The 26,077-nt window shown below is 37.7% G+C and overlaps 1 protein-coding gene across 1 annotated transcript in view; it reads left to right on the forward strand.

The window, feature by feature from the left end:
* The window catches only part of LOC127450689 (carnitine O-palmitoyltransferase 1, liver isoform-like), a 58,495-nt gene that overhangs the window by 18,669 nt on the left and 13,749 nt on the right, over nt 1-26,077 (forward strand). Inside the window, exons 4-14 of the mRNA XM_051714967.1 lie at nt 3,379-3,550; nt 4,050-4,151; nt 4,317-4,454; nt 5,121-5,198; nt 6,558-6,665; nt 13,425-13,512; nt 13,599-13,794; nt 16,800-16,988; nt 17,115-17,220; nt 17,666-17,782; nt 25,827-25,991. Of these exons, the coding sequence (XP_051570927.1) occupies nt 3,379-3,550; nt 4,050-4,151; nt 4,317-4,454; nt 5,121-5,198; nt 6,558-6,665; nt 13,425-13,512; nt 13,599-13,794; nt 16,800-16,988; nt 17,115-17,220; nt 17,666-17,782; nt 25,827-25,991 (1,459 nt within the window). The remainder of the gene's footprint in view (nt 1-3,378; nt 3,551-4,049; nt 4,152-4,316; nt 4,455-5,120; nt 5,199-6,557; nt 6,666-13,424; nt 13,513-13,598; nt 13,795-16,799; nt 16,989-17,114; nt 17,221-17,665; nt 17,783-25,826; nt 25,992-26,077) is intronic.

A 26,077-nucleotide genomic window follows, 5' to 3' on the forward strand; every position in this document is an offset into this window, starting at 1 on the left:
AAGTGTCTGTTATTTATATTAGCTCAAACAGTTAACTCATACATTCTTTTAAACCACAGAATACGTTTATTTTATATACATACATCCAACTCGTCACCAAAGTACCACGATAAAAAGTTACAGCTCTTATATGCACAATCAATACATCAAATGCGATCTTCCTCCAATGTGTGCTGCCATTTGTTTACATTAGTGTAACACTTTTCAGTGGAAAGGAGGCGGCGAGAAACGAGGTTTCAATTAGTAGCAGTTGTCATTTGTCAAACAATCAGCTACTCAGAGTCTTTTCAAGCACATAATGTTTATTTTACACATAACTGTTTACATTAGCGCTTAACACACACGTCTGAGATGTCAAACAGTACATAGGCAAACTGGACTGCTAATATTACTTGTTCATTTGTTTTTTACAGTAATAAAAACGAAATAAAACAAATACAGTACAGCAGACATAACCCATTTGTTCACATGTTTACTATATTATATACAGTATTTTTTTTATGACAAGAAATGAAAAATTTAAATAATAAAATAAAAAATACTCATCTACACTCTGACCCCCTCTACCGGCCGTGCAGTGTCACATGCAAAAATAACTCACTCCAGGGGCACTGCAGAGGAATGTAGACCCTACTCATGAAAAGGATAAAGCTCGATTACACTTGCTAGTGCTTGACACATGCGCAGAGCGCTAGATCGTCAAGGAGACTGCTGATTTCAAGATTTATAGTAAAAAAGGACTTGCATTTTAGTCTGTTCTCACCCAAAACAGATTGGATAGCTTCAGAAGACATTGATTAAAACACTAGAGTCATATGGATTACTTTTATGCTGCATTTGTGGTTTCTGAAGCTTCAAAGTTTTGGTCACCATTCACTTGCATTGTATGGATCTACAGAGCTGAGATATTCTTCTTAAAATCTTTGTTTGTGTTCTGCAGAAGAAAGTCATACACATCTGGGATGGCATGAGGGTGAGTAAACGATGATAGAATTTTCATTTTTGGTTGAACTATCCCTTTAAGTTTTGGAATTTACTAAAAATGGAAAACATCTCATTTGCTCATCTCATCCCTTAAAATGGCCATTCCCATTTCTACAGTTTTCCTGCCCAACCACTGGGCACCACCATTATGATTCTAATTGCTTCTGAACTGTTTTTTGTTTCTGGTTCCTATAAGAAGCAATGTACAGACCACCAATATGAGGGTTCCAACAACAACCATTTTAAGTGTTAATTGGAGTAAACATGAGTCAAGGCTCAGCTTGTGCAGTTGTTGGCTGTCATAATAATAAATACATTTGTGGTCAAGTTTGCATACCCTGGCAGAAATGGGAAATTTTGGCATTGATTTTGAAAATATGACTGATCATGCAAAAAAAAAAAAAAAACGATTTTATTTAAGGATAGTGAACACATAAAGCCATTTATTATCACATAGTTGTTTGGCTCCTTTTTAAATCATAATGATAACAGAAATCACCCAAATGGCCCTGATCAAAAGTTTACATACCCTTGAATGTTTGGCCTTGTTACAGACACACAAGGTGACACACACAGGTTTAAATGGCAATTTAAGTTTAATTTTCCACACCTGTGGCTTTTTAAATTGCAGTTAGTGTCTGTGTATAAGTAGTCAATGAGTTTGTTAGCTCTCACGTGAATGCACTGAGCAGGCTAGATACTGAGCCATGGGGAGCAGAAAAGAACTGTCAAAAGACCTGCATAACAAGGTAATGGAACTTTATAAAGATTGAAAAGGATATAAAAAGATATCCAAAGCCTTGAAAATGCCAGTCAGTACTGTTCAGTCACTTATTAAGAAGTGGAAAATTCTGGGATCTCTTGATACCAAGCCAAGGTCAGGTAGACCAAGAAAGATTTCAGCCACAACTGCCAGAAGAATTGTTCGGGATACAAAGAAAAACCTTCAGGTAACCTCGGGAGAAATACAGGCTGCTCTGGAAAAAGACGGTGTGGTTGTTTCAAGGAGCACAATACAATGATACTTGAACAAAAATGAGCTGCATGGTCAAGTTGCCAGAAAGAAGCCTATACTGTGCCAGTGCCACAAATGACAACACCTTGACACACCTCACAGCTTCTGGCACGCTGTAATTTGGAGTGACGAGACCAAAATAGAGCTTTATGGTCACAACCATAAGTGCTATGTTTGGAGAGGGGTCAACAAGGCCTATAGTGAAAAGAATACCATCCTCACTGTGAAGCATGGTGGTGGCTCACTGATGTTTTGGGGGTGTGTGAGCTCTAAAGGCACGGGGAATATTGTGAAAACTGATGGCAAGATGAATGCAGCATGTTATCAGAAAATATTGGCAGACAATTTGCATTCTTCTGCACGAAAGCTGCGCATGGAACGCTCTTGGACTTTCCAGCACGACAATGACCCTAAGCACAAGGCCAAGTTGACCCTCCAGTGGTTACAGCAGAAAAAGGTAAAGGTTCTGGAGTGGCCATCACAGTCTCCTGACCTTAATATCATCGAGCCACTCTGGGGAGATCTCAAACGTGCGGTTCATGCAAGACGACCAAAGACTTTGCATGACCTGGAGGCATTTTGCCAAGACGAATGGGCAGCTGTACCACCTGCATGAATTTGGGGCCTCATAGACGACTATTACAAAAGACTGCACGCTGTCATTGATGCTAAAGGCGGCAATACACAGTATTAAGAACTAAGACTAAGAACTAAGGTAGAGACTTTTGAAGAGGGGTTATTTCATTTTTTTTCTTTGTTGCCATGTTGTTTTATGATTGTGCCATTCTGTTATAACCTACAGTTGAATATGAATCCCATAAGAAATAAAAGAAATGTTTTTTGCCTGCTCACTCATGTTTTCTTTAAAAATGGTACATATATTACCAATTCTCCAAGGGTATACAAACTTTTGAGCACAACTGTATTTACATAACTAACCTGGGTCCATAGCTTCATATCATCCACCCACTCAAACTTTGATGGGTGAGGCACTGTCAAATAACAATGTGACCCTCTAATGTATCGGCACCATGGAGCCACATGTTTTGACAACTTTTAAAAATGTAATACGCATCACATTATAATACGCTAATGCGAGTCAATGCAGTGGAGACTGGAAAGTGCAAACAGGCATCCATTATGAATCATGGAAGACTTCTGTGTTCAAGAAAAAGGTGGATAGGTGTCCTTAGTTCTGGGGAAGTCAGTGTGTTATATGTGTGCATTAACTATTAACCTGGGAAAGTTTATTAACCAGCAAGTCTATGTGTAATGACAGCATTTGATTTTAGGATATATTGGAAGTTATATTCATATGGAGCATACAGTATAATAATTTGGAAGTTACTAATTTTCTCCTCGTGGTTCTCTCCTCTCAGTCTGTCTCTGAGTGCTCAGGGGCAAACAATGCTGTCAGCATTGGTGTTCAGTACTCTGCTGTGGTTGTCCCTCATTCTGGCTCTGAGGTTCTGTCTAAAACTTCTCCTATCATACCATCGATGGATGTTCGAGCAACATGGTTGTATCTCTACCAAGACCAAAGTCTGGGCGGTCAGTTCTTTAGTATTTCATGTAGCCTAGCCTTGAGAAATATCATGGCTATGTGTCTTTTTTTTTATTTTTATTTTTTTTATATATATATAATTTCTATAAAGATACTCTTTATACATTAATATCAGTTTGAACAGTGTCGCTTGAACTTTTACTTATTGTTTGTAAAGTTTACTTAGAGTTTGTTGTTGTGACCACCATCTGTAATGTGTTTTTATAACTGAAGTTTGGGATGTTTACTGATGTTAAAACATACTTTTTCTTATCCCTGCAAAGATTAAAAAATGCAGTAACTTTACATTTTGTCACATTTTGCATTTTATCTATGCAGAGCAGTAAATGAATACCTTTTGGTTGGAATTTATTTAGTGTTTTGGAAATCTGTGGAAAAAGAGTTGTTATTTTTAATAATCCATTTGGTGTCGCTAGAGGCACAGAAATGACACCCTTCACCTTTAAACATGACTAATTAGTCTGTGCCCCTTACTTGTTCCGACAGACTCTAGTTCAGTTGCTGTCTAGTAGGAAACCATTACTCTACAGTTATCAGACTTCTTTACCACACCTGCCTGTACCTTCCATTAAAGACACACTGGAAAGAGTGAGTCAACATAACATGGTTTATGAGTGTAAGCGTGAGTGTGTGTTGAGTTGCTTCATGAGTTATTGGGAAATGTTGTCTCCTAAAAATGTGCTTGAGGTCTGGGTTTTCATAAGACCACCTGACACCCCTCTCTCTTGCTCTCACTCTCACTCCTGGTTTCAGCATCTTGAGTCAGTGAAGCCTCTGCTAAGTGCGGCTGATTTTGAGCGAATGACAAGACTGGCTGCTGAGTTTGAGAAAAGTCTGGGTAACCGCCTTCAGAGATACCTCAAACTCAAAGCCCTGTGGGCCACCAACTATGTATGTGCAGAAATCAAAACAATATCGTAAACATCATCATTTTTTTAAATTTTTATATTATAATTATCATCTTTATGATCATGATCATGTAAATGTATTTGGTTCTTTAGCAATACTACATGCTAAAATGCTGTTACTGAACAATTCCACTTGTTTGAAAATTATTGATTAAAACTGATGTGTGTTGGTATTGAATGAGTGATGTGCGCAGAGCAACTTTAAGTTTCTAATAAAGTATTGTTGGCACCTCTAAAAAGAAACTTAAGTCAAACTCTGAATGTAAGTTGAAAATTCTTTTCCACAAAATTGAACTTTTCCAGGCCTTAAAGATTAAACATTTCTTTGCCAAAAATTGGTGCTTACCTACATAGACATGTTGTTTTAATATCCTCTGTTCTGGCAGTAGCCAGCATAAATCTGAAACACCCCTAAAGCCAAGTTTGTTTCTGAACCTGTTCATATGTTATGCCTCCAGTGACTGTGACTCATGCGTTTTAAAGTGTTGGGTGTGTTAAAACGGATACCACAGCGGGTCAGCATCTATAAGATTTAGACTGTTCACATACTGTATATTTTGTATATTATATTTAAACAATTTATTTTGTCATATTAGTGGAGTCTAAATGTTAATTATCTCTTTCATTTATCTCTTTCTTTCTCTCCCAGGTTAGTGACTGGTGGGAGGAATATGTTTACCTTCGTGGGCGTAGTCCCATCATGGTCAACAGTAACTATTATGGCATGGTATGTGTGCTTACAACATTACTCGTTGTCACGTATCATACCCATGTGATTTATCTTTATGCATGATATAGCTTAATAAGACAGCTCACCATTGAATAGCAGCTTTTCTATGATGTCAAAGACATACTGTAACTATATATATATACAATAAGTGTTCTATAGAAAGTTTGTAAACACTTCACAATATGTTTCTATGTCAGTAAATTCATTGATATGAACTAAAAATGAAAACAAAAATTAATTTTAGTTAAAGATTACTAATAAAATATATATATATATATATATATATATATATATATATATATATATATATATATATATATATATATATATATATATATATATTAGACTAATATATAATTATACTATTGTTCATTGTTCGTTCATGTTAGGCTAGTTCATAATGGATTAACTGGTGTTAATGTATAACACTTTTAATGTTTTATATGTTGAAATTAAAGAGTTAGTTCACCCAAAAATTAATATTTTCTCATAATTTACTCAGCCTCATGCCATCCCAGATGTGTATGACATTCTTTCTTTCTGCTGAACACAAACAAAGATATTTAGAAGAATATCTCCGCTCTGTTGGTCCATACAATGCAAGTGAATGGTGACCAGAACTTTGAAGCTCCAAAAAGCAGATCGAGTTAAATCAATGTCTTCTGATGTGATCTTGACAGCAGTCTCTTTGGTGATCATGATTTTATGCTCAATTACACTTCTTATAGCACCATCTAGTGTTTTGTGCATTTGTCAAGCACTAGGAAGTTTAATGAAGCTTGAAATCATGATGGTGCTAACAGACTTGGTCAGACTTTTGGTCAGATCTCACCCAAAACCACTGGAGTTTGATGTATTACCTTTATGCTGCCTTTATATGCTTTTTGGAGCTTCAAAGTTCTGGTCACTATTCACTTGCATTGTATGGACATACAGCGCTTAAAAATCTTCTAAAAATCTTCATTTATGTTGTGCAGAAGAAAAAGTCATACACATCTGAGATAGCATGAGGGTGAGTAAATGATGAGAGAATTTTCATTTTTGGGTGAACTATCCCTTTAACATTGACCAAGGTTAAGGTATGTTGTAAAAGTATTGTTCATGTTAGTTAATATTTACTAGTTAATTACGTTAACTAATAATAACATTTACAACCTTATTGTAAAATGTTACCAAAAGTTTGTCTTATAAAAAAAAAATAAAAAATAGTTGTACTGTAACAACATATAACTTAATACTATGTATTCTAATTTAAGGGAAACTGTCTGAAAGATTAAGTTTACAACACCCTGTTTTGGACAGTTACATTCTAGCCCTAATAGATTCCCACTAATCCTCTGTATGTCTTATGCTCAGGACTTCCTGTATGTGACACCCACGATTAATCAGGCAGCTCGAGCTGGAAATACCATCACAGCCCTGTTTCTATATCGCCGCAAGGTCAACCGGGAGGAGCTCAAACCTGTATGTGACCCACCCCAAAACTGTCAGGAACAGAATCTGAAACCCCATTCAACACCACTCTCACTGTCTATAGTAACGTTCAAACACTAGAAACAGCAGTATTCATGTCTCTACCTGTTTGATCATTGCCCTTGATTTCCTTGATTGTTCTCGCTTGACACATAGCTCACAACCATTGGCCAGGCATACAACAAGAACAATGATTAGATGTACTTGAAATTTATATTTGTATCAGTGTTTCCATGGTCATTGAAAACCTTGAAATACCAGGGATTTTTAATGTTATTTCCAGGCATGGCAAGTCAGTAAAATCTGAAAAAGCAATTTCTATAGTCAATATACAGTATATTTTCCAAGTACTCTCAGCTCTACAATAATTTGTCGGCTAGAAAATGCTCTTTGTGTCTTTATAAATGATTGGTTAGACTTTACATTAAGGTTGTATATGTTTACATTAGTTAATGCATTAGGTATCTTGATCTAACAATGAACAATATTTACAGTTGATGTCAGAAGTTTACATATACCTTAGCCAAATACATTTAAACTCAATTCCTGACATTTTAATCGTAGAAAACATTCCCTGTCTTGGGTCAGTTAGGATCACTGCTTTATATTAAGAATGTGAAATGCCAGAATCATAGTAGAGAGAATGATTTATTTCAGTCATCACATTCTCAGTGGGTCAGAAGTTTACATACACTTTGTTAGTATTTGGTATCATTGCCTTTAAATTGTTTAACTTGGGTCAAACGTTTTGTGTAGCCTTCCACAAGCTTCTCAAAATATGTTGCTGGAATTTTGGCACATTCCTTCAGACAGAACTGGTGTAACTGAGTCAGGTTTGTAGGCCTCCTTGCTCGCACACGCTTTTTCAGTTCTGCCCACAAATGTTCGATCGGATTGAGGTCAGGGCTTTATGATGGCCACTCCAATACCTTGACTTTGTTGTCCTTAAGCCATTTTGCCACAACTTTGGAGGTATGCATGGGGTCATTGTCCATTTGGAAGACCCATTTGCGACCGAGCTTTAACTTCCTGACTGATGTCTTGAGATGTTGCTTCAATATATCCACATAATTTTCCTTCCTCATGTTGCCATCTATTTTGTGAAGTGCACCAGTCCCTCCTGCAGCAAAGCACCCCCTTAAAATACATCCACAGGTACACCTCCAATTCAGTACACCTCCTATCAACATCATTTTCTGGAATTTTCCAAGCTGCTTAATGGCACAGTTAACTTAGTGTATGTAAACTTCTGACCCACTGGAATTGTGATATAGTCAATTTAAAGTGAAACAGTCTGTCAGTGTAAACAATTGTTGGAAAAATTACTCATGTCTTGCACAAAGTCTTGTCCTAAACGACTTGCCAAAACTATAGTTTGCTAATATTAAAACTATGGAGTGGTTAAAAAATGAGTTTTAATGACTTCAACCTAAGTGTATGTAAACTTCTGACTTTAACTGTATTTACAGCATTTATCAGTTTTGGTTAATGTATGAATGTAGTATTGTTCTTTGTTACTTCATGTATAATATTGTGTTGTTACCTAATGTAACGTATTCAACCTTATTGGAAAGTGTTACCAATTTATTCGAAATTGCAAACAGCGAGGAGTCACGTGACGCCATGCGAGGATCGGACGTGTGAACGGCAAGCTCTGCGCACTATGCTAGTTTTAATACCTTTTATGACATAAACTGGTGAGATTCGGTACACTGTTCCATAAGTGTTCTTGGAGGACAATATGTCAAAGAATTCAAAATCCTCAGGCTCTGGAGACATTAAAAGACACTTATGTGTTTGAGCAGACACCCTTGAGCAGGCCCCGAGCCCGGGAGTCGATTTGGTTGGAGAGATGCGAGAGATGCTGAACATGTCGGCAATGCTGACGAAGGTCGTTGCTGACTTGGAGGATCTTGCTGTGATACGTCGATCGATCACTGCCATGGAGGCAAAATTTACTGATGTGGTCACAAGAGTGGGGGATGTCGAGGAACGGATCAATTATCTGGAGTCTGTTTGATAGGGAATTATCTGCTAGTTTGATGGTGACTGGGGTGGATTTGGAGTGTGTCTGGGGGGGTTGGAGGATATGGGGGGGCCGTGGCTGGTGGAATAATGTCTGAATCGTCGGAATTCCTGAGGGCAAAGAAGATATGGTGAAATTCCTGGAAGGGCTCTTTCCGAGTCTGCTCGACATGGCGGCCCGTGAGTTAGGGATCCTCGTGGGGCTCTGGCTCAGCAGTCCGCGGAGGGAGACAGGCCCCGATCAATTCTGGCCAAACTTCCATAAAAAGAAGGAAGTTTATTTCTCTTAAGTGTAAGGAATATGATATAGTGTTTCTTCAAGAAACACACCTTTCTCCTCAGGAAGCTGAAAAATTTGGAAAGATATGGGGTGGGCACTTTTTTTTTTATAGTGCTGGCTTGAGTAAGAGCAGGGGAGTCATTACACTGATATGTTTACTCTGTTTGAGACATTTGAATTGTAGATGTTAAGATAAATTAGGAAGAGTCATTTATTGTTTTAGCTGAAAATCAGGGACAAAGTCTTATTTTGGCTAATATTTACGCACCTAACGTTGAGGATCAGGGCCTTTTTTATAGATCTTGAAGGGATGTTGCTGGCACCCCTCATGATATAATATTGGGAGGAGACTTTAATCTTTTGATGGACTCAGTCCTTGATCATAGTGAAGCAAAATGTGCATGCCCCCTAGAGCAACATTGACGCTTCAAAGGATGTGTAAAATCTTGGTCTTACAGATATTTGGAGACTTTTGAACCCATCTGGTAGGGACTATACATTTTTTTCATCAGTCCATAAGATTTACTCTAGAGTAGATAATTTTTTTTAATTTTATTTTTTATATCTAATTCCCTCATTTCATATGTTGTTGTAGTCTCCGATCACGCCCTGGTGTTTTTAGAGGTGTTGCCACTCTTCCTGAAAATCCTGAATTCCAACAAATGCTAAAGGCTGAAATCAGTGTTTATATGGAGACCTGGTCATCAGTATCCTCTGTGGACGTGGCTTGGGAGGCACTTAAGGCGGTTCTTAGGGGCCGGATTATACAGTATGCTGCTTTCACCAAAAAATCCAAAGCACAAGAACTTGTGGAATTAGAAGGGAATATTAAAAGGGCCGAGGCAGAGCTGAAGCACCGAATGTCATCCTAATGGCCTTGGAGAATTGACCCGATTGAAATACAGATATAATACTATTTTGTTGCGGAAGGTGGAGTTTTGGCTATTCAGGGCAAGACAGTCATACTTTGAGTCGGGGGACAAGGCAGGGAAGCTCTGGCTAGATATATATAAAACAGAGAGAGTCTTTTTCTACCATTCCCTCAGTGAAATCTACTAGTGGTGAAATATTTACCATGGCCACTGATATTAATAATGCTTTTAAAGAATTATATCTTGATCTTTAATAGTTCCACATCTTCATCTATTGAAGAGGATATTAGAAACTTTGTGGAACCATTAGAAATTCCTAAACTGTCGGCTGATCAAAAAAATTCTTGATTCTGAGATAACCTTGAAGGAGCTTGGTGAGGTAATTAAGGCCTTGCCTAAAGGCAAGGCTCCGGGGTCAGACGGCTTTGCTGTTGAATTTAGTTCTTATGCTACAGAACTGGCTCCAATTTTGCTGTAAGTTTATATGGAATCATTAAAGAATGGAAAGCTTCCGCCAACCATGACACAAGCCTGGATCAGCCTGATTCTTAAAAAGGACAAAGATCCAAGCGAGTGTAAGAATTACCATCCAATTTTCCTGATCCAGCTAGATGTTAAAGTATTGTCAGAAATTTTGGCTAACCGATTAAATATGCTATGACATCTCTTAAACATATAGATCAGGTGCGGTTTATTCAGGGCCGTGTCTCTTCTGATAATATCAGGCGTTTCATCAATATCATGTGGTCAGTTGCGAATGATCAGTGTACGGTTGCTGCCATCTCACTTGACGCCGAAAAGGCGTTTGATATGGTAGAATGGGATTATCTTTTTAAGGTTTTGGAAATATACGGGTTCGGGAATACGTTTATTGGATGGATAAGTTACTTTATAGACACCCGGTAGCGGCGGTACAAACAAATGGATTAATTTCAGATTATTTTACTCTGGATGGGGGCACCCAGAAGGATTGCCCTCTTTCCCCATTATTGTTCTGTCTTGCCCTGGAACCATTAGCAGCCGCGATAAGAAAAAGGATGATTTTCCAGGGGTGATGGCAGGAGGTGTGGCGCATAAGCTTTTGCTTTACGCAGATGATATTTTATTATTCGTCTCAGACCCCACTAGATCTATGCCTTGCCTCCACAGATTTATTCATTCCTTTTCTAAGTTCTTAGGATACAGGGTTAATTGGTCTAAATCCGAAGCTTTGGCTCTGACAGCATACTGCCCTTAACGGCTTTTCAGTCGGACTACTTCCAGTGGCCCAAACAGGTCATTAAGTATTTGGGTATTTTATTCCCAGCAAATCTGTGTGATTTAGTTAGTTAAATTTGACCCTTTAATAAAAAGTTTTTCAAGTGATGTGGGCAGGTGGGCTTCATTACATTTATCTATGATTGGGAAGGTTTATTTTATTAAAATGAATTTTATTCCAAAAATCAACTACCTGCTACAATCTCGCCCTATAGCTGTCCCCCTCTCTTTTTTATTTTTATTTATTTTTCCCCTTTTTCACCCAATATGGAATGCCCAATTTCCAGTGCGCTTTTAAGTCCATGTGGTGGTGGAGGATGAATCCCAGTTGCCTCCGTGTCTGAGACCATCAACCTGTTCATCTTATGTCGCTTGAGCGCGTTGCCATAGAGACATGGCGCGTGTGGAGGCTTCACGCCATCCACCGTGGTATCCACGCTCAACTCACCACGCGCCCCACCGAGAACTAACCACATTATAGCGACCGCGAGGAGGTTACCCCATGTGACTCTACCTACCCTAGCAACCGGGCCAGTTTGGTTGCTTAGGAGACCTGGCTGGAGTCACTCAGTACAGCCTGGGATTCGAACTAGAGAACTCTAGGGGTGGTAGCCAGTGTCTTTTACCACTGAGCTACCCAGGCCCGATGTCCCCCTCTCATTTGAAGCAATTTGAATTCATAGCGAAGTCCTTCATTTGGAATTGTAAATGTCCCAGATAGGCCGATTGACAAAGATGGGCTAGGCCTACCCAAGAATTTGTTTTATTAATATGCATTCGGTCTCAGACATTTGGCTCATTGGTCGCTTCCACCTGAGAGAGCCCCTCCCTGGTTTTGTATTGAACAGGAATTTCTTGCCCCTATTTCGCCATTGCAAAGCCTTTCTATGAAACTTTCTATCAAACTGGAGAAGTTAAGTTACACCCCTTTATCTCGCATTTGCATGCAGTTTGGACAATAGTGTCCAGAATGTTTAATTCAGAGATTTATTTATTGAGATTGAGAGGGAGCTTAATACACACTGTGACCAATATGAGAGTGGAGTGTTGAGATCCTTTGAAAATATGGTTCAACATTTTGGGATTCCCAGGTCTCAATTCTTTAGATATTTACAACTGCACCACCTGCTCTGTATTATTTCTGGGAGTAGCATACATCCCCCTAAAGCGGCAGATACTCTGGGAGTGGTGGTGTTTACTGCTTTTGGAAAAGGTCATGAGGCATCAGTGTATTACTCCCTGCTAATTCAGAATCTGGGGGTCAGAGCTTCAACTTCTCAAGAGATTATGGGAGAAAGATTTAAACTTTGTATTGGAGGAGGGAGTGTAGGCTAAGATTCTAAAAAATGTCAAGTCTACATCTAGAGATGCAAGGGTGCGCCTTATGCAATTTAAGATTTTACATCGATTCTGTTGGACCCCCTCTAGATTGCATAGGCTTGGTCTTAAAGACACACCCACCTGCTGGCGATGCCAATCAGAAAACGGTGACACAACCCATGTTTTTTGGTGGTGTGTTAAGATCCAAGAATTTTGGTTGTGGGTTCAGAGTTTTGTGTGTGATGTATTGGGCACTCAAATTTCATTTTTCCCCAGACTTAGGCGATGAGGCAGTCATAAATATAGGGGATAAATACATAAAGAATTGGCTCTTAGCCAGTGATTGATTTGTCTGCCAATAATTTCTTAGGGGATAGAAGTCTGCTGGAGCGCCCTCGTTTCAAGAGTGGCACACAGAGATGGGCAGGGTGGTGGCATTTGAGGGAATGTCATAAAGAAGGCTAGGTAGCATGGGTTTGTTTAAAAAAAAAAAAAAAAAAAAAAAAAAAACCTTTTTGGAAGGTTCTCGAGGAGGTGCAGTGGGGGGAGATTTGTAGTTTTAAATGTATGAGTCATACAAAAGTTTTTGTATTTGTATGTGTATACTTTCATTTTTTGTTAGACCACTAGATGTTTGTAGTGTGAGGGGAGGGGGGGGGAGGATGTTCAGGGGGAGGGATATAACATTTGATTTGTGTGTGTATGTTCTGTTTCTTCAATCCTGTTTTGTGAATCAATAAAATGTTAATATCAAATAGAAATTGCAAACAGCTTGTAAAGTAATAGAAAATCATGGAATTAATTGCTCAAGAAGTATGGGAACCCTGGTGTAAGTGTGTGTGTGATGTACATCTATTAAAACACAGCAATATTACAGTATATCATACTGACGTATTGTTTAACAATGGAAAAATACTCAATTTAAAATCTAGAGAATATGCCATTTGTTTACATATTTTCAATAAACCAACCAGTCATTGATTCTGTCTTATTTAGAGTCGTATTCCTGGCACTGTCATACCACTGTGTGCAGCTCAGTGTGAACGCATGTTCAACACCACACGCATCCCTGGGGAGGAAACGGGTACACATGCACTCATAGAGTTCAATACACAAATACTTGTTAAGAAAGTGGTCTTGTGTTCCTGACATGATCCCTTGATCTCTCAGATGTGCTGCAGCACTGGCAGGACAGTGAGTTTGTCGCTGTGTACCACAGGGGCCGGTACTTCAGGTTATGGGTTTACCGAGCGGGACGCTTGCTGTCACCCAGAGAGATCCAGTTTCAGATTCAAAGGATCCTGGATGACCCCTCACCTCCTTTCCCAGGAGAGGACAAACTAGGAGCACTAACTGCAGGAAACAGGTCAGAAACATGGCCTTTTGTTTACACTGCACACACATCTGGTAATATTAAAATATTATCTACTTATTAAGGCACAATCTGCTATCACATTTTTATTAAATCGCACAATGATGACTAAGACATTACATGTTTATTTTCTGTTATAGCATAATTTCCTGTACAGCTCTTTTGAAATGACGTCTGTTGTGAAATACGCTGTACAAATAAAAATGACTTGACTTGATATGGTTTTCAAATCCAATCCAATTAGGACTGACTATCTGCACTCAGTCTGTCATTTGCAAGTAATGAAACTGATCCATTTGACCGTGCAGTCAATATCTGGTGTATGTACATCTGTTGCTGTAGTAATGATGTAATTGTCAGTACAATGCCAAAAGACTTTCTCATACAACAGCTGAGAGTAGCTGTCAGTGTGGAAAGAGTGGACAACAAATTGGGAGATTTTGCCTCTGCTCACGTCTATCTTGCCATCTCGCCATCATGAACTCATGAGGTACATGAGTGAGCATAAGCAACCAGAGATATTTTATGCATCCATGCTTATACCAGTATTCTGTCCAAAACATTCACTAATTCTCTTTTCATGACATATTTCGCTATATGAGGAAAATTAATGAATTTGAACACTGCTTCAGAAAATATTGTACATTTTGTAAATGTCACATATGCGTTGCATCCGGCATGACAAAAAAAAGACTTGAAATCCTATTGGACCGTTCAGACTGCGATACATTAAAACAAATGAGATTTTATTCGGACTTTATACTTTACATAGATTTTGACTGTTTAGACTATGAAACATGGATTAGATGTTTAGAAAAATGGAAAGCTTTGAGTCTAGTACACCCAAAAATGTGAATTTAGATCCCAGTCTAAACAAAACTTAGGAGGCAGTGTGTGTTTGCTGTCCAGCAGGGGGCATTATGGGATTCTGTTTGAAACAGAGCTACCCACAGAAGCTCTTTAACATATTGCCTTTCCAGATTTGTATTTAGGGGGCCGTAACGAGAGAATGTTTGAGTATTTCAGTGTTGTAATTTATGCTACAGTAACTCACATACAGCGTGTTTTTCCCTTAACATGTCTTTGAAGAAACTGCTTCTTATCAGGTAAAGATGGTAAGCTAGCGTGTTTAAAATAAACAGACAAATAGCTTCCATCCAAATTCCTTATGTATGAATGAGGAAGTAAATGGCTGAATGCAGCAGTTATGAAGAATGCTAAAAAGTGAATGTTCTTCCTGATTTAAAACTAGATATAGTTTCACTAACATACTTAAAAGCTTTTAAAAGCCTAGCTGGGTACAAGGAAGTTTTGACTTCTCAAAGAAATGTTATGTGTTTGTTACTGTTTATCTTTTACTATTGGGGTTATAAATCGAGAACTGGTTCTTGTTCAGAACAGTTCCATTTAAAAGAAAATGTATACCGGATCTGTATGCTTTATGACTTTCTGTTCTGTTAATGGTCCCCAAATGCGCAATATTCCACTAAAGCGGACAGAAAACCGTATTATAAGCACTGTTCAGACAGTGGCAGTGCTGCCCCACTACTGAATCTACAGCAGAAAACTCCGCGTAACCAGCGTTGTCCGATTTCAGAACAAATGACTCAATAAAGCCGGTTCTTTTTAGTGAATCAAAAAATCTGCGGATTTCAAGCTAATGACACTTATGAGTTTTCTCTAGTGAATCAGAATTTAGTGAATCAAAAACACTTGTAGATCATTCGAAGCGGTTACAGAATTAGTCTTACTGATACATAAATTATGACTTTTGTCATGTCCAGCTCTAAATAAAATAAGAACTGTTACTGTGTTTTGAAATGTTGTAGCCTACTTAAGGCTTGTGAGACTTAAATCAGGCAGTGCAGTTACTGCCTGGTTGTTCATTTGACAACATGTAGTTAAAGATACACACAAGTGTTATCAGTGGAATTTTATAAAAGAATAAATGAATGAAATGTCACTTTTTTTTGTTGTTGTTGTTACTTGTTTTCATTTATTATTTAATATATAGTTAGGATCAATTATTGGATTGTATTTGAACATCACTTTTTAAATTGAATTCTGATTTGTTTATATCTGCTAAGTGGAAATCTGAAATGATTTCATAATTTGGCAACAGGCCAAATCTAACAAGAATTGCATTTCTTATTTCAAAATAATTCTTCCTTTAAAGTACTAAAATAATCTATAATAGAACCGTTAAGGAAAAATAAATTGTTAAAGGAATATTTTGGGTTCAATACAAATTTAGCTCGATCAACAGCATTTGTGGCATAACACACTGATTACCACAAAGTAATTTCGACTCGTCCCTCCTTTTCTTTTAAGAAAGCAGAAGTTCCAGTGAGGCACTTACAATGGAAATAAATGGTCAATTTTTGGAGGGTTTCAAGGCAGAAATGTGAAGCTTATAATTTTGTAAAAGCACTTGCATTAATTCTTCTGTTAAAACTCATGTATTATTTGAGCTTTAAAATTTTTTTTTTACAGTCATTTTAGGGTTTGTCGACATTACATCGTCATGGCAATGAAGTTGTAAAATTGGCTATAACTTTCCACAGAAAAGGTTAGGAAGCAATTTTGTCACTCTAAAATCATGTTTACACGTATATATTTTATATCTTGTCGCTATACTTTTGAAAGCCTGAGTATTTAATGTTCAAAAATTGGCCCCCATTCACTTCCATTGTAAGTGTCTCACTGTAACCAAGATTTATGCTTTTTTTTTATTTTTATTTTTTTCAAAAATTTTTTGTGGTAATCAACATTATGCCACAAATGCTATCGATTGAGCTTAACTTGAATTGAACCCTGAATATTCCTTTAAGGGGAATTGGAATCTGAACCCGAATCTGTCAAATCTGTACGATACAATACCTACTATTACCGTATATGTGCTTGTTATATCAGATGGCTAAATTATAATGGTTATCTGGAAGTTTTATTTTTTTGTGTGTTTGTGTCTTTAACAATCTATCTTTTTTTTGTCCTACTAGGGTGCCCTGGGCTCGGGTCCGGAAACAGTATTTCAGCTCTGGTGTGAATAAGCGATCATTGGACTGCATTGAGAAATCTGCTTTTTTTGTCACACTTGATGATGAGGAAGAAGGCATGATTGGGGAAGAACCTTCTGTGAACTTGGACCGCTATGCAAAATCTCTTCTACATGGCAAATGCTACGACAGGTGGGAGATGAATATAATTTGATTGTATCTGAGAACTTAAAAGACTTCCTAGGACATTTGTCCTAGGAAACTTGCATGTCTAGGGCTTTGGCTCACTTCTATCTTTTCTTTACCTCCCTTTTTCAGGTGGTTTGATAAGTCCTTTTCTGTCATGGTTTATAAGAATGGAAAAAATGGACTGAATGCAGAACACTCTTGGGCTGATGCTCCCATAGTGGCCCACCTGTGGGAAGTGAGTGGGAGGGGGAGAGTCTCCATTTCACAGAAGCAATGACCTTTGGCAAGGGTCTTGTGGTTAGCTTTGGACACATCTTAAATGTTCCATTCACCACAAGTAGGGTCTGTACATGTGCAATCAAGTTTCAATATAAGTCACCAACCGACTGCCCTTTTCCATTTAAAAGTCTACATTCATGACATTTTCATTTTAAAAATACATAAAGTATTTGTGGGTCTTCTGTAAGGACAAAGACAGCTTTGATCACCCACAAGCCTTTTATTTTCTACTGATGCCTCCAGACTGAAGATGTTTAACAAATGTGTGCCAATATATAATTAACTTTTAGTTAATGTTGCATCAAAGTGGATGTGTCCTTGCATGTGTGACTAGGAGATTGTTTTCCAGCTGCAATCTTTTAACCCCAATGTTGTCACTCATCTCTCTTTCACTCTCTCAGTTCACTCTCGCCACAGACACATTTCAGCTGGGTTACACCACAGAAGGAAACTGCAGGGGAGAGATTGAGTGCTCCTTACCACCTCCTCATCGTTTAAGCTGGGACATACCATTGGAGGTTAGACAATATACTCAGACAATATATATATTTTTTTCGTCTTTGTATTTTCCAAGTTCCAGAGCTTGACGTGTGTCACTGAGCTTGATGTCATGGCTCAAATTCCTCCACCAGGTTCTGAAGGTCCTTTTATGCTCACAAGACATGCATGTGTGCACACATAAAACCAAACAACCTGCTCTTCCTTCGTCCTCCATCATCCCCACCTTTCATGATGATATGATAAGAAGTCATGCGTAGATTTCATTATTTCTAGTGAGGGATGATTGATACATTAACAATGTGGTTAATATCGGGAAAATACCCTGTCAGTTTTTAATAATGGAAGTACTTTCTGAAGTTCTAAAGAGTTTGTATCGACGACATGACGGGCAGTATGTTTATAAATGCACAATTTTGAATAATTTCAGGCCCACTTTATGCTCTGGTTGGACAGGCCATATAGGGTTACATGATTTGTTCTCTGCAGTGACAGATTGGTTGAGAATATTTTTGCAAAATGGCAGTCTTCTCACACTAAATGTTTTCGATTGATAAATACCTAATTGGGGAGCAAGTACACACTTTGATATACTCACCATGTCCAGATGTTTGAAGGCAGTATGAACATGATTCTTGTTTTGTAGACATTTTTTGGCCAGCTGGACACTTTGATGCTTTGGAACTGGTTTATGTTTAGCCTGACTGAGGTGAAGAGCCTAGAAATTATTTATTTTATTATAGGATGATTACTGACAGGCAAGGGTCTTTGATCAGCTCTCTTGCACAGCCAAATAATTGTGTTTCAGTGTTTAAACCATAATAGTCCCTAAATGTTGCGAAATTTAATATGTTTGTTAGGTTATTAGGAACTTCTTATGATTACAGTCCTTTGATCCTGAGGTGAGTTTAAACATCACAAGCTTGATTTTTTTGGAAGGGTGTCATAATTTAAAAGTCAGTTACAAAGACTAAAACCCATTCTATCCTATGTTAGTATTTAATCCTAGAATATAACTGCTTGCTTAGTATATAATATACCCTCTGCCTTCTGTCCTGTGGCCGGTTGCACTAGCCGTGCTAAGTTGTAAGTTACAACTTAGACTAGTTATAGTGTAAATGGGCAAGTTACAATTTATGCATTACTAAATATTTGAGTATTGCGCCATTAAACTTTGGGAATACGTAAGCCTAACTACAGTATAAAGGTAATATTTATGGAAGCCTCTGACCAGGAGTAATGGTTGGAATAAAAAAGTGCATGATTGAATGACATCAATGAGCTGCCTTACAGACTTCAATCCTTCAGACATACTAATATGATGTTGATATTTACACTTGTTTACATTTACAAGAGAGAACATTATGTAAAAAAACTGACTTCTTTGCGGCTCTGCAGCATGAAAAAAAATCTACACTGGTGGCCAAAAGTTTGGAATAATGTACAGATTTTGCTCTTATGGAAATAAATTGGTACTTTTATTTACCAAAGTGGCATTTAACTGATCACAGTGTATAGTCAGGACATTAATAACGTGAAAAATTACTTTTACAATTTGAAAAAAATGTTCGGAACTTCTTCAACTATGTGGTGGAAATTCACCTGTAAAATGAATCAGGCCACTCCAGTGGTAAAGCTTAAGCAAAGAAAATATTTATTCTTACTCACAAGCCCGGGTAGCCCTCTGAAAAGGACTTCACAGCAAGAGGGACGGAGGACACAGGGAATGCTCTCCCCAAGCTCATTAGAATTGGAAACAGTTGTTAATCGTATAGGTGTTTATCATTTAATGAATCAAATAGCTTTCAACTGTGTTTGATATAATGGAAAGTCATTTTCTAGTACCAAATTAGCAATTTAGCATGATTACTCAAGGATAAGGTGTTGGAGTGATGGCTGCTGGAAATGGGGCCTGTCTAGATTTGATGAAAAATTACTTTTTTCAAATAGTGATGGTGCTGTTTTTTACATCAGTAATGTCCTGACTATACTTTGTGAACAGTTGAATGCCACTTTAGTGAATTAAAGTACCAATTTCCTTCCAAAACAGCAAAATCTGTACATTTTTCCAAACTTTTGGCCGCCAGTGTAAATGGTGCACTTTCATGTGCGTCGCCTTGCGTCACTTAGGCATGCCAAGTTTCAGCACATACAAAATGTATAGGATATTAACCCTATAATGCTGTGTGTATCAAATATAATACACGTTTGACGGCCCCTGTTTCACTCTCTTTTCAAGCTGAAGAACCAAATAACCTTTCGCATGTAAGTTTCACATGCACCTTCTAGTGGTTATTTGTGAAAAGTGCTTTCATTGTTAATATCAATCCATTAAAAATGGTGGCGGACTTGTGCGAAAAGTCACTCTATGCCCCCCAAGTGCAAGTGAAGCACTTGGTGTCATGGCGCTAATCATAACCCTAATGCACTCTTGCGCAGCACCATCAAAATCACTAGCGCGCACGGAAGACTATTTCCTTTTATAAATGTCAATATAGTGTTTGGTGCACAAAATACATATGATAAAAAAAATTTATTGAAAAAAAAAAATATTTTATTCATATTGTATTTGATGTGCTTAATTGAACTGTGAAACATTTCAGTCCATATTTATAGACCAAGGAGAAGTTGTCATGGCCAAACTCTCAAACATTTGGTATCTCTGAAAAGCCCAGGGAGTCCTCTGATAATACCCCCAAATTTTCCGCTGTAGCATGTACGGGCTAAGAAAACTTAAATAAACGTCCTATACAAAAATGAATTGCTGGGCCTCAGGAGGATAATGACCTTTTAATGACCTTAAAAAACAAACAAACAAACAAAAAAAAAAAAACATAGTGGTGCTAAAAATAGTGTATTGTCAGAAAATCCTATTTTTTGACAATTCTTTCAAATGTCAGGCTTTACAGGGTACAAATAAATAAGTGTTTTTTTTCCCTGTCTGTTGTAGCAGTAGTTATTTATTAAACAAATTGCCCTTATTAATTTGATGCAGTTCCTGAATATTATTATTTGCATAATTACCATTGAAAATTAGTAAATGAAGAGTAAATGTCATGTAATTTATTACCATTTACAGTAATGTAGAACAAAAGGTTTGAACATCAACCAAACGGAAATTCATAGCTTTTTAACACTTCTGTTTACAAGTTTGAAGGCTGCTTATTGGATCAGTTAATGTTAACTGCATAACGTGCAACTACAAAATGTTTTACTGAGAGCTTATGACCAACTAGCTAGCTAACCCTGTGTCCAAATGCATACTTCTCTACTGTGTAGTATGTCAAAAGCAGTATCTTGGAATCCTCAGTATTCATAAAACAGTAGGCTTGAAATACCTGGATAACCTTTTTGTGGCGAGATTCTGAAGTGCGCATCCACTGGATACTTTATGATCCCATAATTCTACGGGAGGTGATGTCATATTTGAAACAGTGACTTAAAAATGTGCTATATTTACAAAGAAAGTTGTTCCTTATAATTAAGAATTGAATTACTTGTTTTAGTTACTTCAAAAATCAAAATCGGATTAAATTATTTCCACGGTTGTTGTTTCTATGTCATATATTTGGGTAACAGGGCAGTGTCATGCGAATGTCTAGCACAACAGTATGCGAATTAGGGTGCTGCTTAAATCTTGTGTTTAGTGCAGGTGGTGCAACCAAATTAAGGACTGACTTAGTTACAAACTAACTAGTAGTTACTAAGCCCCAGGGCCGGCCCAGACTCTGTTGTGCCCTAGGCGAAATTTTGGATTGGCGTCCCCCAGTTGATCTAATTAACTGCAGAAAAGCAAAGCTTTTTAATACATTTTACATACAAATATGAAGTAAATAATTTGTGGTAAATAATAAATAAAAACATTTACCAACAAAAAAAATATACATTTCATTGCATTAGATTTAAAATTTCGAACCAAGTGGCATCTGCAAATAAATTATGCTAACTTCACTCTTTGACATTTATCTTTAACCTTTAACCTTTTACCTTTAACCAACCAGTTCCTAGGTCATTTTAATGACTTTTTGTTTTTAATTTAATTTTATTTTTTTGCCATTGAGACACAGGTGCCAGCTTCAGAGGTCACATACAGAGGTTGCACTACATTTATCTTATGGACCCAGTTGTAAAATTTTCATCATTTTCTATTTTAATCAGTCTTATTAGTTAAATTTTTCCTGATACCCATTATTAGATATTAACATTATCTAACGTGATCTGAAAACATTTTCAGTTAAAAATGACTACTCTGATTCTATTTCTATTTAATAATTTGAGTTGGGGAACGTATTTCTAAAAGTATACTTGCGTTATTGCTTTTTCTAACTGTAGAGCAATCTGTCAATCTTTTTTCGCATGCACACATACTGTACAGCGTGCGGAGAGTGAGCAGTCGGTTGGGTGGGCAAAGGAGAGCGAGCGTGGAAAAAAGTACTGTGAAAATACACAGAATGTATGATAGTTCTTACTGTAGAGAGCATATCAATATGAAGACAAAGGCAAATCCAGGACTTTTTTAGCCAAATTTGAAGTCCCGGTCGGGTGCTTTTTTCAGGTCCTTCGGATATGTCTGGGGAAAAAGAGGATGTATGGTAACAGTACGTAACCATTTATCAGTACTGAAAGGATGTTAGCGGCACATTTCGCTCGGCACAGGGGTAGAGCGGGGCACAGTTGCCATGAGTGGGCACACTTCTGACAAATAAATAAATAAATTCTTCTTGTGTGGCACCCCGCTATCATTTTGCGCTCTAGGCAATTGCCTATGTTGCCTATGCCAAGGACCAGCCCTGCTAAGCCCTGAGGGTAAACTTTACATATAGTACCAACTTGAGTGAGACAGTTGGTGCAACCCTGGTGCAGACAGAGCAGGATCTGCAAGTGCTAGCAGCAAACATTTATCAAGAATATCTTATCCAAGTTAAATCTAAGCTTCTAAGGCTCAGTGGTTTAGCATTGACACATAGTAATAGGCTTCGTGTGCATGATACTGTATGTTGGCCGTTTGTGTTATGGTAGATACAGTATATAGTGTAGTAATGTTTCGTCCCTGGTCTTTTTAATTATTTGCTGTAGCACTGATCAACCAACTACTGCAGGGGACTTTCCGCATACCATGGCACTGAAGAGGTTTGAAAATCTGTATGTAAATTAGGGGATTTCCCTTTGGCCTTTTTTAGGACCAAAACATTACTTGCAGATTAGTAGTGGGGATTTTTGGAGAACTTCCTTGTACATAATGACAGCTGCTTGCATAATGCACACTTTTAATGCATTATTTATTGCATCATATATTTAAAGTGGTTTCTGTCTTGCTCTGTCCCTTGGAAATTGGAAATGTCACCTCACAGCATGCTCATGCAGGTAACTGCACAATATTAGGTATGTGCTAAATGACAAGTACACATTAAACAAGAACAGGGAAACCGGAAGCTGAGAGTATGCAACGTTTGCTAAGCTACACCTTACACACCACGGGAAGCGCTTACCATTACTACAAATACAACAAACTTCATATTAATTAACATCAAGTTGCTTGACTGAGTTAATGTGTAGCAAGGATACTATACTACTTCATAAATGTACATATCTAGATGATTCCCCAAATATAACATTAAGCACAGTACATTTGTGTAGGTACAGGTGCAATTTTTGTTTTGTTCAGTTAAGGCAGTGTGAGGTCTAGAGAAGATGAGCCTTGAAAAGATTGAAGCTTGAAAATTGTTTTAAAGCTTTGTTAGGGTTTCTCTTTTTTTTGCTCTCAGAGATTTTGCCTCCATCTCTGAGGAGCTGTAGATGAAGAAGATGCTTGACCAGAACAAAGAGGAAACCTGAGTGATGGAGAGAAGAGAACCATAACCTGGTTTATATCCAGATTCACAATGTAGTCTATAGTGCACTTTCAGCAAACGTTAAAGAGATGATTTAAGTTCCACGATCACATTTTTGATTGATGCTGTACAGTCCTGATAGTGTCAGATCGCAGTGGGCTGCTGCATCCTTTGCTGTGTAGTGCTCAGAATCGGCCCGCAAGATTGGAACGGAGCATACAAATTGCATTCAGCACAGATTTTGTGGCCTGATCTTCATTTTTGTGCCTAATCTTCATAATTCCTTTCAGGCGCTAAACCAGCGTAGACAGCACGTGCAAATAACTGCCACTTTTACTGAGCGCAATTCATTCTTGGTGAATTCTCTCCACAGTTTCTTAAAGTCTATCTGTTTTAAAGTGTTTGGATGGTTCCGATGACAATTACAAAAAAAAAAAAAAATTCAGATGACAAAGTTGTATAACATTACATGTGATCTATGAGCTTTATACAGTAGGGGTGGGTACATTTTTTTTTTTTTTTTTTTTTTTTTCTTCGATTAATCGAGATCTTCATTTGAATGATCTTGAAATCAATTCTTAAATCCCAAGATTGATCTTTCACTCAATGCACAATCCTCTACTACAAAGAGAGGAAATCACTCGCATTTACAACCAAATGTCACGCTATGCGACTAAAGTGAATATATTTGGCAACTTGCTGGTAAATGTTTACATTTCACTCACCGGTAATTGTGTAGTTTAGTCGTGAAGTGTTCAGCAGCAAGATCCTTTCACAGTTTGTTGAGAGTAAAAGTTGTTCTGTTAAATGTGTGTTGAAGACGAGATCCACGCAACCTATTTGTCATTGAAGAATGTCTCTTTTAATACCCTTTTTGTTCTTTACAGTCAGTTGTTGATCAAAAACAACTTCAAAGAAATGTTTCATTCTAATCATGCATTGCACAGACGAGGTAAAGTACCAGTTTCAGCACGTGTGCAACAAATCAATGTAAATACTTGTAAATATGTAACAAAAATAATATATGAAAAATAATATCTTTAGTGATTGAATACATTTATATAAAAGCCAAAATGTGACAAATGAAAAAGTTATCAAATATAATTTAGTAAAATTAATATTTTTCCTAACGTACCTAGTTAAAAGTTCCCCTGTATAATTAACAGCATTAGCTGGGATAGAATTTATTTTATATGTAAACAAAAGGGACATTGAAATAAACCCATATGACTTGACATTGAATTGAATCGGAATCGAATCTAATTGAGAGCTTGTGAATCGGAATTGAATTGAATCGGGAAATCTGTATCAATACCCAGCCCTTTTATACAGCTTCATACATTTCATGTCATTGAAGAGACTTTAAGTCTACCTCACAGCCTCATTTTTCAATCCCATCAAAAATCAAATAGGGCCCTTCTGTGAATAGCGTCTATTGTTCGAAGGGAATACAGGCTTTACTTCAGTTATTTGTTGACACAGACTGTCAGGTTTTGGTGAGAACCCAAATGCAGACAGTCAAAAGTCTATAAAGTAATTTATTAAAGGGAAGTGGGAAGAGAGCAGGTGGCTTCAGAGCAGGGATTGGCAAGACTGAAGGAGCTGCAGAGTAGGCGGGTGCCAACAGGAGAGCTGGAGCGATGGAGAGTGCCTCTAGGGAAGCTGCAGTGGGGTTGACCTCAAAAGAAGGGGGCTGTGGCAACAGCCACTTGGAAAAGGAATGGGTCGGCGGCAGCCTCTGGGGGAAAAGGACGGGTCTGCGGTGGACACTGGGAAAATGGAATGGTGGGGGAAAGGAATTGATGGGTTGGCGGCAGCCACTGTGGGGTGGGGGTGGGATGGGTCTGAAGCAGGTACTCAACTGTTCATTGTATAACTTATTTCTGAAATGATTGTAAATTTTTGAAACAGTTTTTCTCTCTCAAACATTACTTTTAAAACTCCTTTTATTCAATTGACTGGCAAAAAAACAAAACAAAACAAAACAAAAAAAAAAACGTTTGGATTTATTGCTCATATGAAAATACAAAAAAATAAAAACATTTAGGAGTGAAAATTAGCCAAATCTGGCTATTTCTCATGCTAAATCACATTCTTAATATATGACATTGCTAACTGTTTCTATGACTAATGTTAGATGTGTCATTAGTAGTTCAACTTGTTCTACAAGGACCCAGATAAATGAAACCCATCACAAGTGCACTTACTACTTCTTTTCTCTGTCTTTTTGTAGGTTCAGGCCCAGGTGTCTGAATCTCTTGCTGTTGCACAAGCACTAGCTGATGATGTGGACTGCCATGTATTTCCCTTCAGAGAGTTTGGGAAAGGCTGCATCAAGAAAATGAAAATCAGCCCAGATTCCTTTGTGCAGCTGGCCCTGCAGCTGGCCTATTACAGGGTGATTTTTCTACCCCATACATGTCCATTATCTTGACACAAATGCAAAAGCACTGATTTATGTTTTGGTGTCCTGATGTACAACTA

The sequence above is a fragment of the Myxocyprinus asiaticus genome, chromosome 13 (genome assembly GCF_019703515.2).
Source record: "Myxocyprinus asiaticus isolate MX2 ecotype Aquarium Trade chromosome 13, UBuf_Myxa_2, whole genome shotgun sequence".
In the NCBI taxonomy this organism is placed as follows: Eukaryota; Metazoa; Chordata; class Actinopteri; order Cypriniformes; family Catostomidae; genus Myxocyprinus; species Myxocyprinus asiaticus.